A 19,353-nucleotide genomic window follows, 5' to 3' on the forward strand; every position below is an offset into this window, starting at 1 on the left:
AAAAGCCAGACTACGGTTTGCAACTGCACATGAGGACAAAGATTGTAATTTTTTGAGAAATGTCCTCTGGTCTGATGAAACAAAAATAGAACTGTTTGGCCATAATGACTATCGTTGTGTTTGGAGGAAAAAGGGGGAGGCTTGCAAGCCAAAGAACACCATCTCAACCGTGAAGCAAAGGGCTGGCAGCATAATGTTGTGGGGGTGCTTTGCTGCAGGAGGGACTGGTGCACTTCACAAAATAGATGGCATCATGAGTTAGGAAAAGTATGTGGCTATATTGAAGCAACATCTGAAGACATCAGTCAGGAAGTTAAAGCTTGGTCGCAAATGGGTCTTCCAAATGGACAATGACCCCAAGCATACTTCCAAAGTTGTGGCAAAATGGCTTAAGGACAACAAAGTCAAGGTATTGGAGTGGCCATCACAAAGCCCTGACCTCAATCTTATAGAAAATTTGTGGGCAAAACTGAAAAAGCGTGCGCGAGCAAGGAGGCCTACAAAGCTGACTCAGTTACACCAGCTCTGTCAGGAGGAATGGGCCAAAATTCACCCAACTTATTGTGGGAAGCTTGTGGAAGGCTACCCAAAACATTTCACCCAAGTTAAAGGCAATGCTACCAAATACTAATTGAGTGTATGTAAACTTCTGACCCATTGGGAATGTGATGAAAGAAAAAAGCTGGAAAGAAATAAAAAAATAAAATCGCTCTCTACTATTATTGTGACATTTCACATTCTTAAAATAAAGTGGTGATCCTAACAGACCTAAGACAGGGAATGTTTACGAGGATTAAATGTCAGGAATTATGAAAAACTGAGTTTAAATGTATTTGGCTAAGGTGTACGTAAACTTCCGACTTCAACTGCATTTCACTTGCTTTGGCAATGTTAACATATGTTTCCCATGCCAATAAAGCCCTTGAATTGAATTGAGAGACACAGATAGGCTGGGCTTGTCAATACTGGAGGAGCTCGGTCACCACTGAAAGCCTTGTCAAGATAAAAAAGTGACACTATACCATATAGCGCCACACACCTACACTACAGAGAACAGCCTGATCACAGGACACCATATAGCACCACACACCTACACTACAGAGAACAGCCTGATCACAGGACACCATATAGGCACCACACACCTACACTACAGAGAACAGCCTGATCACAGGACACCATATAGCACCACACACCTACACTACAGAGAACAGCCTGATCACAGGACACCATATAGCACCACACACCTACACTACAGAGAACAGCCTGATCACATGACACCATATAGCACCACACACCTACACTACAGAGAACAGCCTGATCACATGACACCATATAGCACCACACACCTACACTACAGAGAACAGCCTGATCACAGGACACCATATAGCACCACACACCTACACTACAGAGAACAGCCTGATCACATGACACCATATAGCACCACACACCTACACTACAGAGAACAGCCTGATCACATGACACACATATAGCACCACACCATACACTACAGAGAACAGCCTGATCACATGACACCATATAGCAACCAACACAGCCTACACTACAGAGAACAGCCTGATCACCAGAGAACAGCCTGATCACAGGACACCATATAGCAGCACACACACTAAGTAGCCAGTTTATTAGGTACACCGATCCAGTACCAAGTCTGACCCCGCCCCATCTATGCATCCATAACAGTCTGAATTATTGGGGGCATGGAAACGTTGCTCAATTGGTATCAAGGGACCTGACCGAGGAACCTGACTGAGGGACATGACCTGTGCCAGGAAAACATTCCCCACACACCACCAGCCTGTACGGTTGACACCAGGCAGGATGGGGCCATGGACTCATGCGGCTTATGTCAAATCCTGACACTGCCATCAGCATGATACAACAGGAACTGGGATTCGTTGGACCAGGTAATGTTTTTCCACCCCTCAATTGTCCTGTGTTGGTGATGGCGTGCCCACTGGAGGCGCACCTTCTTGTTTTTAGCTGATAGGAGTGGAGCCCGGTGTGGTCAACTGCTGGAATAGCCCATCCGTGACAAGGACCGACGAGTTATGAATTCCGAGATACCGTTCAGCAGTGGTTCCCAAACTGTGCGGGCGTGACGGGTCGGTGCAGGATGTTCTCCAATGCTGGAAGGGGGTCCTGAATGAAAAGGTTTGGGAACCCCTGGAGCACACCACTGTTGTACTGCTCCGTTATTTTCCCGTTTGTGGCCCGCCTGTTAGCTTGCACCATTCTTGCCATTCTCCTTCGATCTCATCAAGTTTTCGCCCACAGGACTGCCGCCTGACTAGATGTTTTTGTTTGTTGCACCATTCTCGGTAAACCCTAGACACTGATGTGGGTGAAAAGCCCAGGAGGCCAGACGTTTCTGAGATACTGGAACAAGCGCCTGGCAGCGACTCACTGTCTGTAGGAGCGGACTATTTTCGTGAATGAGGTGGTGTACCTAATAAACGTCACGCTGGTCAGCAGCCTGGCTTACCACACATATAGCTTCAGTTACTGTACTAGCCAAGTCAGAGACATACTGCTTCAAACATTGGTTTGACATCAACTCAGTCGAACAATTCCCCTAGACATTCACCAAGAAGCCTGGACTGAAATGGACGAGTGGGAGGTATTCAGCCACTCTTGGGGAATAATGGAAGTGAAATGTGAAAGGCTTCTTTATTCTTGAAAAGCCAACATCCCCGTATGCCCTCTTACCCAGGTCTCCTAGCTGTACATGTCCCAGGACATAGAGACCACTCTTCTTGATGTCGTTGATGAAGGTGATGAGACCTACACTGCTACGGGGGTTAGATACCATCAGCAACACCTGGGGTCTCCAGAACTTGACATGGTCCTTACGCACGTCCAACATCAACAGGTACTTACGCACCTGGAGGGAAGAAATAAAAGAGAAAGACCGAGAGAGAGAGAGAGAGAGAGAGAGAGACAGGTTACAACAGAGCTGTATACAGTATTCTCTATAGCAGTGGTTCCCAACCGTTTTTGGTTAAATGTGCCACCAACTGAATTTTGCTGTGCCAAAGGGAGTACCCCTGAAGTACCCCCTTGTGTATTTTGGTCTCATGAGCATTCTCAATTACCCCATGGATAGGCCAAGTACCCCCAGCGGTACTAGTACCCATGGTTGGGAACCACTACTCTATAATACACACACAATAGTTATCAGGACTGGATGACTGGAATGCTAAGTGGTAACAGACGTAGAATCTTAATTTGACCTATATTGTCACAGCAAAATACTTTTAGCCCGGTAGTTAGGCTATTAGCCGTAGGCTACATGAAAAGTGCAATACTGTTAAGATAACACATGGTTAGTGTGGGCTTTCACTAAATTTATTTAAATCACAAAGCTCATCTGCATTTCCTTCAGTGCAGTAAAATTCTCAGCAACAAAAGAGTGATCAAATGAAGATCCTACATGTGGACAGTAGAATGGTTACCAAGGCATGTTGCTACTACTGTAGCCTAGTGGCCAGATGATTTGGCAAACTCCCCAGTTGTTCATTGTTATACCATACATGTTCATGTCATATATATTATGTATGGTACAACAACAAACCACAGAGGAGTTGGCTAAATCACAGATCTGGTTACTAGCGGCAACTAGAAACATGGTGTATATCGCTAAAGTTTGACAGGGAATAAAACCATTCCTTCACTCTCCTCTGACACACACGTTCTTGTGCATCCCCCACACCAAGCTCCCTGTCTGCAGAGTGTGTGTCTGTGTGGTCTAGTCAGGATTCCGCCAATGCAGAAACAAATTGGATCCACAATCAGAATCCCATTAAGACATGAGACTGTAGCAGAGACTGCAGACTAGGGAGTGTGTAGGAGGGGTGTGTGTGGTGGTCATGAAGAGATAGTTGTCATTAAGGAAAGGGAGTACCGCCGACCTCCCGCCATATTCTCATTACATAAAATCACAGAGCTGTAATTATATCTACAGTACTAATGTTGAAACATTCCAAGTCTGGAATATAAACCTGCCTCTCCTATATTCATTCCTGTTACCTAGCCAACCATAGAGATAATTAGCAAATACTAGGTCCAAATGGCCACCAACCTACAGATATTCAAGATAATGGGTCTTAAAATCCTCTGAAAACATTGTTCCTTCCACCCTTCCTTGGAGTGATCACTGAAGGGGCATGGCTGGATATGTGAAAGATGTGTAGTCGATTCTAGGTTTCATTAAGATCAGTGATTACTTTACGGGAGACAGGATACTAAGATAAGTATTTTAATAACTAAACACTATGATAAAAAGTACTGAAACCATGCTTATGACCAGACAACCTCATCTGAATAATTAGTGTGTGTGCATGTGAATGCGTGTGTGTATGCATGTTTATGTGAGAGTGTGTGCATGTTTGTGTTTACATACTGCTAATGATGAGAATGCTAAACACTCATAATAACACAATCATTATCATCATAATTATCATTATCAAAGTTTCTGCTAAACAGAGAGGTCCTGGAGTCAATGTGCTTCTGCCTCCTCCACTCATCTACCGCTCCATCGCTCCCTCACGCCATCTCTCCATCACCCTCTCTCCTGATCCATCTCGGTCTTCTGATCCATCACGCCTTTTCTCAATCACTCCTCTCCATTACCCTCTTCCATTGCATTTCCAACTTGTATTATTTTAGCAATCTATAAACTTCCTTTCTATCACTCCTTCAATAGTATCAGCTTGCATCTCCTTGGCTGGATCACATGAATCCCTTCTTCGTCTTTCCTCAATGTCACCCAGTTGGCACCGATACATACTGAGCACTGCCGAAACATGCACCCTCGTAATCCCCAGACACACGCACACGTTAGTTTAATCTAAGTGGGCCAGTCTCTCTGCGTTCCCCTCATTTCCCTCTCTCCCTGGGGACGGGGGGATGGGGAGGAGAGGAGGAGAGAGGGAGCAGTGGAGGAGAAAGGCTCAATAAGTTAAGTGGCTGTAATAATGCTCCTGGAGCAGCCTAGCTTTTGACAGGCTCCTGGCACCTCACTGCCCTGGCAACCGTCCCCTTGGCAACGGTCCCTCCTGGCAACACTACCCCCCTCCTTGAAAATATGGTGTGCAGAGCAAAAGGCTTGTAAAATAGAGGACAAATACAAACACTTCTGGATAAGAGGCTTGGGCGGTATACCGTATATACACACACCTTATACCAGGGTATTTTGAAATAGCCACGGGATGGTTTTTCAATACCGCCAAAACAATTTCTTTGAAGTTTTTCAATACATTTTTATATTTGTAGCTACTTAAGTAAATACCTGCTGTCAACTTGTGCAATACGTTAGGAGATAAAGCAAATAGCGTTCTTAATTTCACCTGGCACATTATTTTACATTATGAAGCTTACCATAGTTGAGCCACTTGTTTGTAAATAACAACGAGAGAAAGCGGGAGCAGGTGACTGAGGTGAGTACAGCTGTGTATGGACAGGGGTTGCATTTTATATTGAAAGTCATGACAACAGAAGAGCAACGCTATTTGGCTGGCAGTCACACAAGGAGCTTACAATGAAAAAGCAAGGTATTTTTTGCAAAAATTATGCATGGCCATCAGATTTCTAATGTTTATCATAGAAAGAATGTGGCTAGCTGCATTTCCTATGTTTTAAAGTTAATCTAGCATTTTACTGGAGAAAAGTAGGCTGGGTTACACTGAGAAAAGTACCAGAGAAAAGTAGCTACACATCAGTCAGAGCGCTGTCTGCTGATAGAACACCTGTTCGTGAATTCTCATTCGAGTGGAGAAGTGCAACTGAAGCACAGAATTAGTCTGATACCGAGCAGAAATTACAACAAGAAGCATTTTAGATTTGCGTTTACAAAACGCAGCCAAAATACACTATTTCTTATGCATTATATATTGTTTCCCTGTGTGAACGAATTCTGCATTAATGCGACCCTTAAGTTTAATTTGCTAGACATCTAAGTAAGTGGCTGAATTAATAAGGTGACAGGGCATCATATTGTGTTAGCTTTCTGCCATGTTTGAGAAGTCAAAGCCCTTTGGATGAGTTCTGTACAACTGCCACTGTTATCTTGATTTTCTGGCGTTTTTTTTCCTTCTCTGTTCTCAGCCCGTCTGCTCCTCCCCCTCTTGTCAGAGCAGAGCAAGCAGGCCCGTTGCCCTAGCGAATCCAGACTCCACACATGTACGGATGCTGCACTAGCGACAGTACTGTTGTTGTTCCTTCAGACAAGCATGCATAACAAATGGGTTCAATTGCACAACGTTGCTCATTCACATTCGCTCGTAAATGTCCAAACTCACCAAAAAAGACATTCAGTAACTCCTACCTATATATGTTTAACTTTATGAGCTAGTTTGCTTGTCTTTGCGAGTCATTTATTTTCGTTTGTGCTCGTTAACATACAGTATTTAGCTAGCAGCCTCCATGGAAATTCACTATTAATTGTGCAAATTTTGTTAGCATTCTGGTAATAGACGCCCAATGGGCTTTTATGCTGTTTTGTGTACTAAACCGGTAAAACGGTAAATCCCGAGATGAGAAATACAGTATAACGATATGAAAATCTGGACACCGCTCAACCCTACTGGATGACATCATAATGTTCTGCAGACTGATGTAGCTGAGGAAGTGAATGTGGCACAGAAGTGTGTGTGTGTGTGTGTACTGTGTACCTGGTGGAAGATGAGAGCCTGGCTGATATAGCCCCAGCTGCTGGTAGGGCTGAGGTAGTGGATGAGCAGCAGTAGTAGCAGCATGAAGGCGATGGAGGCTGAGGCGTAGATAGAGTTGATCAGGAACATCATAACAGCACAGCCCACGATGCCCAGCACACAGGTGTGCCACGTGAAGTAACGGAAGGTGGGCCTGGAGGGAGAGGGGAGAGGGTTTACACACAACACACACGTAAATGCATTTGCTTTTAGAGATGCAAATTATCTTAATTTCTCTCTCGCTTTCCCACTCTCTCTCGCTCACGTGAGCATTCTAAGTGAATGTAAAGCTCTATCTAAGCATGATAAACAACTGGAGGTGAGTCAGTATATAGAAAGTGATGGGGTTATTTATCTGCTGTGTTTTTGTGAGCAGTCTTAATGACTACACACAAACTGTACACCTTTTCTATAGATGAAGTTAGTGTCCATGCACGTGTGTGTGTTATTGTGTGCGAGTTTGAGCGACAGTAAATTAGTGTGTGTTAGTTAATGTGTGAGTGAGACAATTGAGACATGGATTGTGTGTGTGTGCCATTCAGAGGGTGAATGGGCAAGACAAAATATTTAAGCGCCTTTGAACGGGGTATGGCAGTAGGTGCCAGGCGGACCAGTTTGAGTGTGTCAAGAACAGCAACGCTGCTGGGTTTCACGCAACAGTTTTCTGTTTGTATCAAGAACGGTCCACCAACCAAGGGACATCCAGCCACCAACCAAGGGACATCCAGCCACCAACTTGACAACTTTGGGAAACATTGGAGTCAACATGGGCCAGCATCCCCGTGGAAAGCTTTCGACAGTAAAGTCCATGTCCCAATGAATTGAGGCTGTTCTGAGGGTAAAATGGGGTGCAACTCAATGTTTTATGCATCTACTGCTGTACATATTCTTAGTTTAGCATGTGTAAATTCCCCCGGTGTACATAAAATCAGCAAAAAAATAAACGTCCTCTCACTGTCAACTGCGTTTATTTCAGCAAACTTAACATGTGTAAATATTTCTATGAACATAACAAGATTCAACAACTGAGACAAACTGAACAAGTTCCACAGACATGTGACTAACAGAAATTGAATAATGTGTCCCTGAACAAAAGGGGGTCAAAATCAAAAGTCAGTCAGTATCTGGTGTGGCCACCAGCTGCATTAAGTACTGCAGTGCCTCTCCTCCTCATGGACTGCACCAGATTTGCCAGTTCTTGCTGTGAGATGTTACCCCACTCTTCCACCAAGGCACCTGCAAGTTCCCGGACATTTCTGGGGGGGAATGGCCCTAGCCCTCACCCTCCGATCCAACAGTTCCCAGACGTGCTCAATGGGATTGAGATCCGGGCTCTTCACTGGCCATGGCAGAACACTGATATTCCTGTCGTTCAGGAAATCACGCACAGAAGGAGCAGTATGGCTGGTGGCATCGTCATGTTGGAGGATCATGTCTGGATGAGCCTGCAGGAAGCTTGACAACAAGCTCAGTCCGATGACGCTGTGACACACCGCATGATGGACCCTTCACCTCCAAATCGCTGTCTTAGACATCTCACAGTACTGACATTGCAATTTATTGCCCTGGCAACATATGCAGTCCTCATGCCTCCTTGCAGCATGCCTAAGGCACATTCACGCAGATGAGCAGGGACCCTGACCATCTTTCTTTTGGTGTTTTTCCAGAGTCAGTAGAAAGACCTCTTTAGTGTCCTAAGTTTTCATAACTGTGACCTTAATTGCCTACCGTCTGTAAGCCGTTAGTGTCTTATAGACCGTTCCACAGGTGCATGTTCATTAATTGTTTATGGTTCATTTAACTAGCATGCGAAACAGTGTTTAAACCCTTTACAATGAAGATCTGTGAAGTTATTTGGATTTTTACGAATTATCTTTCAAAGACAGGGTCCTGAAAAAGGGACGTTTCTGTTTTTGCTGAGTTTATGTATGGATAGCATTTTGATACTGCTATTTGGGTTGTTAATTGGATTCGTCCGCCATTCTTGATTTATTTTATTACATTCTAGCTGTTTGACATTTGACAGCATTGTTAGGAGCTTGTAACATAAGCATTTCGCTGCGTCGCTACAACACCTGCTGAACTGTGTACACGACCAATAAACTTAGATTTGACTCGATAAAGGTCAGCCATTTTGGTCAGGGAGTTGGTCAACCATGGTGTGATAAGATAGTGGAAAATAATGAATTGATAAATTGATCTGCACTTTGTGTTTGTTAGCTAGCCAGCCAGTTTTAGAGGACTGCCAATATTATGCCAACATTCCATTCAAACAATGCAGTCAATCCACAGCCATACACCGGCTGAAATCAGCTAATGATAGGATTTAGACAAGTTGTAAATGCAACAAGTACTGTTCTTGTATCATATAATAGCACTCACAGATTTCCAAGAAAACAAGCATTGAGGGCTCTATTTCAACAAATCTATCGCAATGGTAAATCTAAGCGCAGGAAACAGCGTTATAGTTTCAGGGGTGTCAAAAATATTTTTGCCATTTTCACCATCACAAATATCAGCGCACTTGCTGGCGTTGGAGCGAAAGGGTTGGGTTTTGATGAATAAACAAGTTGTGGGTGTGTCGAGGCTTGCCCTCTCACAGGCCAATCAGAACGTGCTCCATGGCGAAATGTGTGGTTGCTTCAAATTGTGTACTTATGGTCTTTATGTATTGCCTTGGAATCTTCTCCAATTCCGAATTTTTTTATTTAACCTTTATTTAACTAGGCAAGTCAGTTAAGAACACATTCTTATTTACAATGGACGGCCTAGGAACAGTGGGTTAACTGCCTTGTTCAGTGGTAGAACGACTAACTATAGCGTTAGTTTGTTAAATGGCTTACAGAAATTAAATAAAATGTAGACCTATTTTACTAAATACGTTAATTTCAACCCATTTGCAGTCCACATTGTTCTAAGTAATTGCATGCCTTCAATAGCATTCACACTGATAGAGGCCTACTGTAAATTGCATTATGTCTGAGTATGGACATGCCAAACATTGTCAATAAGCAAGATTAAATTCATTATTGATAAGGCCTAAAAAGACAACATATAAAACACATTTTAAACAAAACAACTTGTTTTAAATTGCCGATGTCAGACTTACAGGCACCACAATTGCTCCCCGCTGGCATAGAATGTTAAAACAACGCAGACTATGGAGGGTTTTCACAGTAGCTGGACAAAGATCCAATATAGAGAAAGAGAGAATGTCCACTCACTTTTTAGTGCTCTCAAATAGGTCTATGTTTTATGAACATAATCTGGACCATTTTACAATCAGATCGCATTCAAACATCTCTAGAAGTTGCATTGCATGCGCACCACATATGTTGTAACCGTAAAACCAGAAAGGTGAATCATTCTAATAAGATTGGTTGGAATAAAGAAAAACAAGCACTTTTTTATAAACAATAAATGTAAAATGTAATGATATCATAAAAATGGCCAGCATAAAAAAATACATTGCTGTTGAACCAGCCGTTGTTATAGTAGGCCTAAGGGAGGGCTTGGGTTGTGAACATATGAAATGGAAAACAAGGATGGGCATGGACACGTAATCTATATCATGGATGGGGTTTTACGTATGTCCAATATCTGACCTGAATGGCCAGAATAATGTGGGCCTGCCAACAACGCATAGATAAGGGAATGTCTGCACACTGTTGAACTCCTCTCAAATGTTAGATTCTAATAAAGGGTCGGTGATTAAGATTTATTTCCAAGCGATCTCAGGAACCTAACCGTTTAGCGACAGTCTTGACTACTTGGCGATTGCATTGGGCAGGACAAAAAAAAGTATGTATTGAGAGGGGATGCTATGCCAAAAAAAACAAAATAAGAAAAACAAAATGTTTTTTATGTTTCTAAATACGAACTATGCAGGCACCAAAAGCACATTAGGCTACTCTTGTTCCATATGTGCATATGGGCAGTGTGCGTCACGGCTGGATAGGCTGAGTTTCTGCTGTCAAAATTCATGATATAACCAACTGAGCTCCCGCTAAAACCAGGTTTTGGTTGGTCTTAAAAATCCATATCAGCACTGCCTGAAATTAGCACTTTGGATCATGTTAAGGACACAAACATTTCCGCCCAAGCGAGCTGAGCGCAACCGAGCTGATATAAGAACCTGCTGTTAGGGCTGGAGAATGCCAGTGCGCCAGTTTTTACATGACGAAATTGCAAACTAACCTGCATGACAACCAGCGCCACCTTAACGCCAGCCAGAAATAGAGCCCCGAGACATTTACGGTCTGTTTACATACATTTTAAGAGGCTATTTATACAGAACATGTGTATAAAACCCGTATAAATAATTATATGACAATATTTTAGGTTGACAATTGTATTACACCATTTGTGCATTCGGAAAGTATTCAGACCCCTTGACTTTTTCCGTCACCATTCTACACACAGTACCCCATAATAACAAAGCAAAAATAAGTTTAAATGTTTGAAAATTAAAAAACAATAAAAAATACCTTATTTACATAAGTATTCAGACCCTTTGCTATGAGACTTGAAATTGAACTCAGGTGCATCTTCTTTCCACTGATCATCCTTGAGATGTTTCTACAACTTGGAGTCCACCTGTGGTAAATTCAATTGATTGGGTATGATTTGGAAAGGCACACACACTGTCTATATAAAATGTCCCACAGTTGACAGTACATGTCAGAGCAAAAACCAAGCCATGAGGTCAAAGGAATTGTCCATAGAGCTCCAAGACAGAATTATGTCTAGGCACAGATCTGGGGAAGGGTACATTTCTGCAGCATTAAAGGTCCACAAGAACACAGTGGCCTCTATCATTCTTAAATGGAAGAAGTTTGGAACCACCAAGATCTGTCCGCCTGTCCAAACTGAGAAATCGGGGGAGAAGAGCCTTGGTCAAGGAAGTGACCAAGAACCCAATGGTCGCTCTGAAAGAGCTCCTGAGTTCCTCTGTGGAGATGGGAGAACCTTCCAGAAGGACAACCATCTCTGCAGCACTCCACCAATCAGGCCTTTTTGGTAGAGTGGCCAGACAGAAGCCATTCCTCAGTAAAAAGCACAACAGCCCGCTTGGTCTTACCCAAAAGGCACCTAAAGACTCAGACGGTGAGAAACAAGATTTTCTGGTCTGATGAAACCAAGATTGAACTCCTTGGCTTGAATACCAAGCATCACTTCTGGAGGAAACATGGCGCCATCCCTACGGTGAAGCATGGTGGTGGCAGCATCATGCTGTGGGGATGTTTTCAGTGGCAAGGACTGGGAGACTAGTCAGGATCGAGGGAAAGATGAACAGAGCAAAGTACAGTGAAAACCTGCCAGAGTGCTCAGGACCTCGGAAGGTGAACCTTCACCCAGTCTAACAGGACAACGACCCTAAGCACACAGCCAAGACGATGCAGGAGTGGCTTCAGGACAAGTCTCTGAATGTCCTTGAGTGGTCGAGCCAGAGCCCGGACTTGAACCCGATTGAACATCTCTGGAGAGACCTGAAAAAAGCTGTGCAGCAACGCTCCCCATCCAACCTGACAGAGCTTGAGAGGATCTGCAGAGAGGAATGGGAGAAACTCCCCAAATACAGGTGTGCCAAGCTTGTAGTGTCATACCCAAGAAGACTCAAGGCTGTAATTGGAGCCAAAGGTGTGTCAACAAAGTACTGAGTAAAGCAAATGGCCTTACTGAAGAGTTGAAGAGCTCAGTGACTTTCAACGTGGCACCATCAAAGGATGCCACCTTTCCAACAAGTCATTTCGTCACATTTCTGCCCTGCTAGAGTTGCCCCGGTCAACTGATCACCATGTGCAATTCCAAGCATTGGCAGGAGTGGTGTAAAGCTCGCCGCCATTGGACTCTCGAGCAGTGGAAAAGTGCTCTCTGGAGTGATGAATAACGCTTCACCATCTGGCAGTCCGGCGAAGGGGTTTGGTGGATGCCAGGAGAATGCTACCTACCCAATGCTTAGTGCCAACTGTAAAGTTTAAAGGGAAATCTTAACGCTACAGCGTACAATAATATTCTAGACGATTCTGTGTTCCAACTTTATGGCAACATTTTGGGGAAGGCCCTTTCCTGTTTCAGCATGACAATGCCCCGTGCACAAAACTATGTCCATACAGAAACGGTTTGTTGAGATCGGTGTGGAAGAACTTGACTGGCCTGCAGAGCCCTGTCCTCAACCCCATCGAACACCTTTGGGATGAATTGGAACGCCGACTGTGAGCCAGGCCTAAACGCCCAACATCAGTGCCCGACCTCACTAATGCTTGTGGCTGAATGGAAGCAAGTCCACGCAGCAATGCTCCAACATCTAGTGGAAAGCCCTTCTAGAAGAGTGGAGGCTGTTATAACAGCAGACGAGGGACCAACTCCATATTAAATCCCATGATTTTGGAACGAGATGGTCGACAAGCAGGCGTCCACATACTTTTGGTTATGTAGTGTATCACATGCCGTACTTGTATTTTCCGCCATAAGTAAAATCAGGATTATGCCTCTACCACCATTCATTCCAATTAGACTGGTTTGGATTTCTACCTGACCAATATGTCTGCCATTTTCATCCCATTCTGGAACTGAGGGTTTTTGACATAGCCCCTCTAGTAATTGAATAGGATATATGTTTGCGAGTGAGTGTAAGCGTGTGTCATATGTAAATGAGTGTTTGGTAGTTAATGTGTGTGTGAGAGAGTGTGTGTATACAGTGCTTACAGAAAGTCTACACCCACTTTGACTTTTTCAACATTTTGTTGCTTAACAAAGTGGGATTGAAAGAGATTAATCAATTTACACAAAATACTCCATAATGTCAAAGTGAAAAGAAAATTCTACACATTTTTACTAATTAACAAAAATATTATAACTAAAATAGTCATTGCATAAGTAAATCACCCCCTCTGTTTTGGCAAGCCTAAATTAGTTCAGGAGTCAAATTTGGCTGAACAAATCACATAAAAGTTAAATGGACTCACTGTGAAATAATAGGGGATGACATGATTTGAATGACTACCCCTTCCTCTGTCCCCCATACATACATACATCTGTAAGGTCCCTCAGTTAAGTATTGAATTTCAAGCACAGATTCAACTACAAAGACCAGGGAGCTTTTCAAACGCCTAAAAGGAGGGCAGTGACTGGTAGATATGCAACAATAACAAATCAGACATTGCATACATCATCCACAGCATAATTATTCACTTTAAAGATATTAAGCATGGTCAAGTTAATAATTATGCTGTGGATGATGTATTAAACCACCCAGACACATCAAAGATGCAGTCGTCCTTCTGAATGGAGCTGCAGGAGCTGGTTATTTTAAAACAGCTACAGAATTCAAATGGCTATGATGGGAGAAAACTGTGGACTACAATAATGACCTAAACGACAGAGTGAAAAGAATAAAATATACAGAATAAAAATATTCCAAAACATGCATATGTATTCAACAAGGCACTGCAATACTGCAACAAAAAAACTGCAAAGGAATACACTTTTTGACCTAAATGCAAAGCCTTATGTTCGCGGCAAATCCAACACATCACTGAGTAACTGCCTCCTTATTTTCAAGTATGGCTGCATCATGGTATGAGTATGCTTGACATCAGCAAAGAATGGGATGGAGCTATGCACAGGCAAAATCCTAGAGGAAAACCTGCTTCAGCCTGCTTTACACCAGACACTGGTAGAGGAATTGACCTTTCATCAGGATAATAACCTACAACACAAAGCCAAATCTACAATGGAGTTGCTTACCAAGAAGACAGTGAATGTTCCTGTTTGAAAGTTGACTTAAATCTGCTTGAAAATGTATGGCAAGACTTGAAAATGTCTATCTAGCCATTATCCCAGCACTGACAGAGATTAAATAATTTTGAAAATAATGGGCAAGTAAGCGGGGGCGGCAGGTAGCCTAGTGGTTAGAGCCAGTAACCGAAAGGTTGCTGGATCAAATCCCCGAGCTGACAAGGTACAAATCTGTCGTTCTGGCCCTGAACAAGGCAGTTAATCCACTGTTCCCCAGTAGGCCGTTATAGGAAATAAGAATATTGTTAAATCAAGTTGTATAAAATAAATATTTAAATTGCACAATACAGGTGTGCAAAGCTCTGAGACTTATCCAAGAAGACTCAGCTGTAATCACTGCCAAATGTGTTTTCTAACACGTATGAACAAGTAAACAAGTTATATAAATTTTATTTTTCATTCATCTTTAAAAGAAAAATTGATATTTCTTCCACTTTGACGTGAGTATTTTGTGTAGATCTTGAAAATATACAATTAAATTCCTTTTTATTCCCATTTTGTAATACAATCAAATGTGAAGAAATCCAAGGGAGGTGTACGTGTGTGTGTCAGTGTGTGTGATGTGCGTGTGATGTGTGTGAGCTCCCCCATGTGGGCAGGTGCAGAAAAGGTAGGGTCATTGATCACGTAGTGACCCTAATCTCCTGCAATAACATCTTCAGCAGATAAACAGCTATTAAGGATAGCTACTGTAATTTCCATCCAAATGAACAGGCCTGGGCCCAGCTGGGAGCGCTAGGCTACGCTAAAAGACAGCTTCATTAACAGAGTGGAACGCACTCGAGCACTAAATGCTTCATAGCCCCCACTAAAACGTGATGGGGAGAGAGAGAGAAGAAAGACTGGCGCAGTCGTTACCCTTCTCTCCTTTTCTGTTCTCTCCATCACTAGAGTGAAATGGCTCTTCTTTTCCCCTACTATTTGCTCTAACTTTCTCTCCCCACTTTCTGTTTTTTTTATTGCCAATTTCACATAATTTGTCACCCCCAATGTCTTACTTCTCAATCTTAACCCCCCCCCCCCTCTCACAATCCCACTGCTCTCTTTCTCTCCCTCCCTGATGGAGAGAGTGTTATTTTAAAAGCTCACCCTGCCTGTGCTCCCTCTCCACCTCCCTTTATTTTGGTCTCTGTAATCCCTCTCTCATTAGTGTCAGTGTATCGCTGGCACTCCCCATGTCCGTTCTTCCCACCTCTCTCCTTGCCCGCAACACAGTCATTTCCCAATGACTGATGTCACTTTGCTGACATCAGCGAAAACAAAAAATTGTCCACCATCAAGTACTTAGGAAGAGGGAGAGGGGACCCGGAGGCCAGCCAAAAGACACATCATGATTAGAGAGGACATAACTGTGCTACTGCCAACCATCACCTTAAAACACCCCCGCTCTGCAAACACACACTTGACTCAAGTGCACACAAAGCTGGCAGATCTAGAAGTACGTCAGTGAGTGCTCATTCAGACATTACATCAGTCATATCATTCAGAAGGGTCTCTCACTGTAATTAGAATAACCTTCACAAAATGTATGCTAAGAGTGACAGAATACAGTCAGACTCAGTGCATGTGTAGTTAATAACAGAGCCTGGGCTTCAAGTCTTACCCAAAAACCTAGCCTGTGGGTGTCTAAGCCAGTCAGCCCGGTCCTCTAAACCCAGTAGTCAGTCCCATCAGTAGTGAACATAAAGCCCCAGAGGAGCGCTCTGGAAAACTGGAGCCAGTCACTGATTAAGCTGCAGCCAGCAACCCCTTTACACATTCAGAAAGATGAAGAGGAGTGTGTTGGACACAGTGGACACATTTACGGGACACAGTTAAAAAAATAACATTTTCACACCCCTATACACACTTTTCTTTCACACACACATTGACACACAAACACACACACACACACTTAACAAGCAGACAGCTCTTCCGCTACATCATAATTCAGCAGTCCCCTCCCCTTCCCATCAGCTAAACAACCGTGTGCCAAATTTAGGGGAAAGGAAATATTTCTGCTAAATTAGTTATGCTAATTACAGAGCAGTTCTCAGGGGAGAGCAGCGCTAAATGGCTTTAAATGATTTTCGCCTGGAAAGAGGTGCAGGGAACACAATCAACAACAACAAAAACAACAACACCCAGAACCCGCCCTGCGACAACAGCAGCAGCAACATGCTAATATAATTAAGGAAGTGCACCACAGCAGCTAGCCAACCACGTGCCTTATCAGCCCCCAGCTGAACCCCATCGGCCAATAGGGAGGGCGATACGGAGAGAGGGAAAAGTTTGGGTAACATACATACATATAAATACATATTTTCTAACTTTATATACCCTTGACACATGGACAAGCACAGATATGGACAGAGAAGTACAGAGAGGTAGGAACTTCTAGAGATAGTTTCCCCATTATGAAAAATGTGTTGTGATACACGTGCCAACACACCAACCCCATCACACATCATTAACAGGATACATTAGAGCTGCACGACATGATTATCTAGGTACTCTTAGCTCTAAGACTAACTGAACTGTGCTGCCTGCTTGAGTGAAAGGAGGTGGGTCTTGGTGTGTGTGCGCGCAGTGGATATTGCATGTCTACATCGCAACTTCAATTAAAATGTGATTAATTGTGATTACATCAACATTTGAGGATTCACCGTATTCAACACACACACACACACACACACACACACACACACACACACACACACACACTTATCTTCAGTCCTTCTCAGATGTGCAGCTGGGAGCTGTGGCCAGTTTATCTCTTAATTAGCACGTGGCCACAACACCCAGCTGGTGCACACTGTGGAACACTAACTCTCCACACCATCAGATAGATAGAGGATGCTGTAATGAGACCTAATGTAGCCTAAGCTACTGAAAATAGGCCTTTTACACGATGAAATCATGACAGGAGTGTTTGATTCATATTAAAATAGAGGAGTTCAGACAGACTACTTTAGGAAACTTACTGAAGGGACATACCGTATAGGCCTATAAAAATAATCAGCCAACTCACACACCAGTAAAGCACCTGTCAGTCAAAGACACCAGCAAATATTTCTCCTTTCCTTAAAACATATTAAAAAAACCTTGGCCTACCTTTCCAAAAGTAGGCTATAAGATAATTAATTGACAAGGAAAGTATGAAGCGGACAGCTATGCTATAGTACGAAGACGAAATTGACCATTATCAAAATAGCAACAAAAACGCAACATGTCCATAGCCTATTTATCAGCGACGCTGATCATCGAGGGGGAATGTTGGAAAGACTTTACTGTGAGGAACTATTATAATTTGAATGGATGTAAAACAAACTTAAAAAAGGACTTTGTTGACGAAAAGCTGGGCACTAAATAAGAAGTTCATAAGATAGTTCAAGTGCAATTCCTTAAGAATATGTTAATATTTAATGATTTTCTTACAAATTTCTCAAATATCTTCTTAAGTTGGTTGCTAGGCAATAATTTTAGCTAGCTAGCAATAGCAATCGGGTACTTCTGCACGCACACACACACACACACACACACAAGCTCAGTCAACATTAATAGGACAAAGAAACCAGACACATCCTCAATGCTCAGAGTGCGTAAATGATAGTATGATATAAACCAAAAATGTGTTTCTCATAAGTGTAGCAGGTTGTGAACTCTGCAAATAACGTTTCCACTCCCGAGAATGAGAACAGTAAATTACTGTAATTAATACACGCATTAACATAAACTTGTTTCTCATGGTCTGAGAGTCCTTTAGGTGCCTTTTGGCAAACCAAGCAGACTGTCATGTGCATTTTACTGAGGAGTGGCTTCCATCTGGCTACTCTACCATAAAGGCCTGATTGGTGGAGTGCTGCATAGATGTTTGTCCTTCTGGAAGGTTCTCCCATCTCCACAGAGGAACTCTAGAGCTATGTCAGAGTGACCATCAGCTTCTTGGTCACCTCCCTGACCAAGGCCCTTCTCAGTTGACAGTGCCAAGCCATGAGGTTGAAGGAATTTTCCATAGAGCTCCGAGACAGGATTGTGTCGAGGCACAGATCTGGGGAAGGGTACCAAAACATGTCTGCAGCATTGAAGGTCCCCAAGAACACAGTGGCCTCCATCATTCTTAAATGGAAGAAGTTTGGAACCACCAATACTCTAAGAAGAGCTGGCCGCCCGGCCAAACTGATCAATCAATCTGTGCCGAATACTTATGTAAATGTGAAACCAGTTTTCAATTTTTAATACATTTGCAAAAATGTCTAAAAACCTGTTTTTGCTTTGTCATTACGGGGTAGTGTGTATAGATTGATGAGGGAAAAAACTATTTAATCAATTTTAGAATAAGGCTGTAAAGTAACAAAATGTGGAAAGAGTCAAGGGGCCTGAATACTTTCTGAGCGCACTGTACATGCACACAAAACGCTGTCACTCCCACACAAATCCCTCACAGATTCAAACACTGCATACGCCACAGGAGCCTGCTAAGGGGAGAACGGCTCATAATAATGGCTGGAATGGCACAAATGGAATGGCATCAATCACCTGGAAACCCATGTGTGCTGTATTTGATACCATTCCACTCATCCTGCTCCAGGCATTACCATGAGCCCGTCCTCCCCAATTAAAGGTGCCACCAACAACCACCCCCCCCACACACTTGCTGCTGCTACTCTGTTCTTTATTTTACTCTGAATAATAACATCTATCCTGATGCCTAGTCACTTTACCCTGCCTTCATGTACATATCTACCTCAAAATACCTCGTACCCCTGCATATTGATCTGGTACCTGTACATATGTACCTCGTACCCCTGCATATTGATCTGGTACCTGTACATGTGTACCTCGTACC

At 43.1% G+C, this 19,353-nt stretch overlaps 1 protein-coding gene across 1 annotated transcript in view; it reads right to left on the reverse strand.

Annotated features, from left to right (window-relative positions):
* Positions 1–19,353, reverse strand: part of zgc:153039 — a 50,665-nt gene that overhangs the window by 3,953 nt on the left and 27,359 nt on the right. Inside the window, exons 10-11 of the mRNA XM_023982943.2 lie at positions 6,687–6,879; positions 2,725–2,899 (exon numbers count right to left, since the gene is read on the reverse strand). Coding sequence (XP_023838711.1) covers positions 2,725–2,899; positions 6,687–6,879 — 368 coding nt within the window. The remainder of the gene's footprint in view (positions 1–2,724; positions 2,900–6,686; positions 6,880–19,353) is intronic.

This window comes from Salvelinus sp. IW2-2015, linkage group LG4p (genome assembly GCF_002910315.2).
Source record: "Salvelinus sp. IW2-2015 linkage group LG4p, ASM291031v2, whole genome shotgun sequence".
NCBI classification, from domain to species: Eukaryota; Metazoa; Chordata; class Actinopteri; order Salmoniformes; family Salmonidae; genus Salvelinus; species Salvelinus sp. IW2-2015.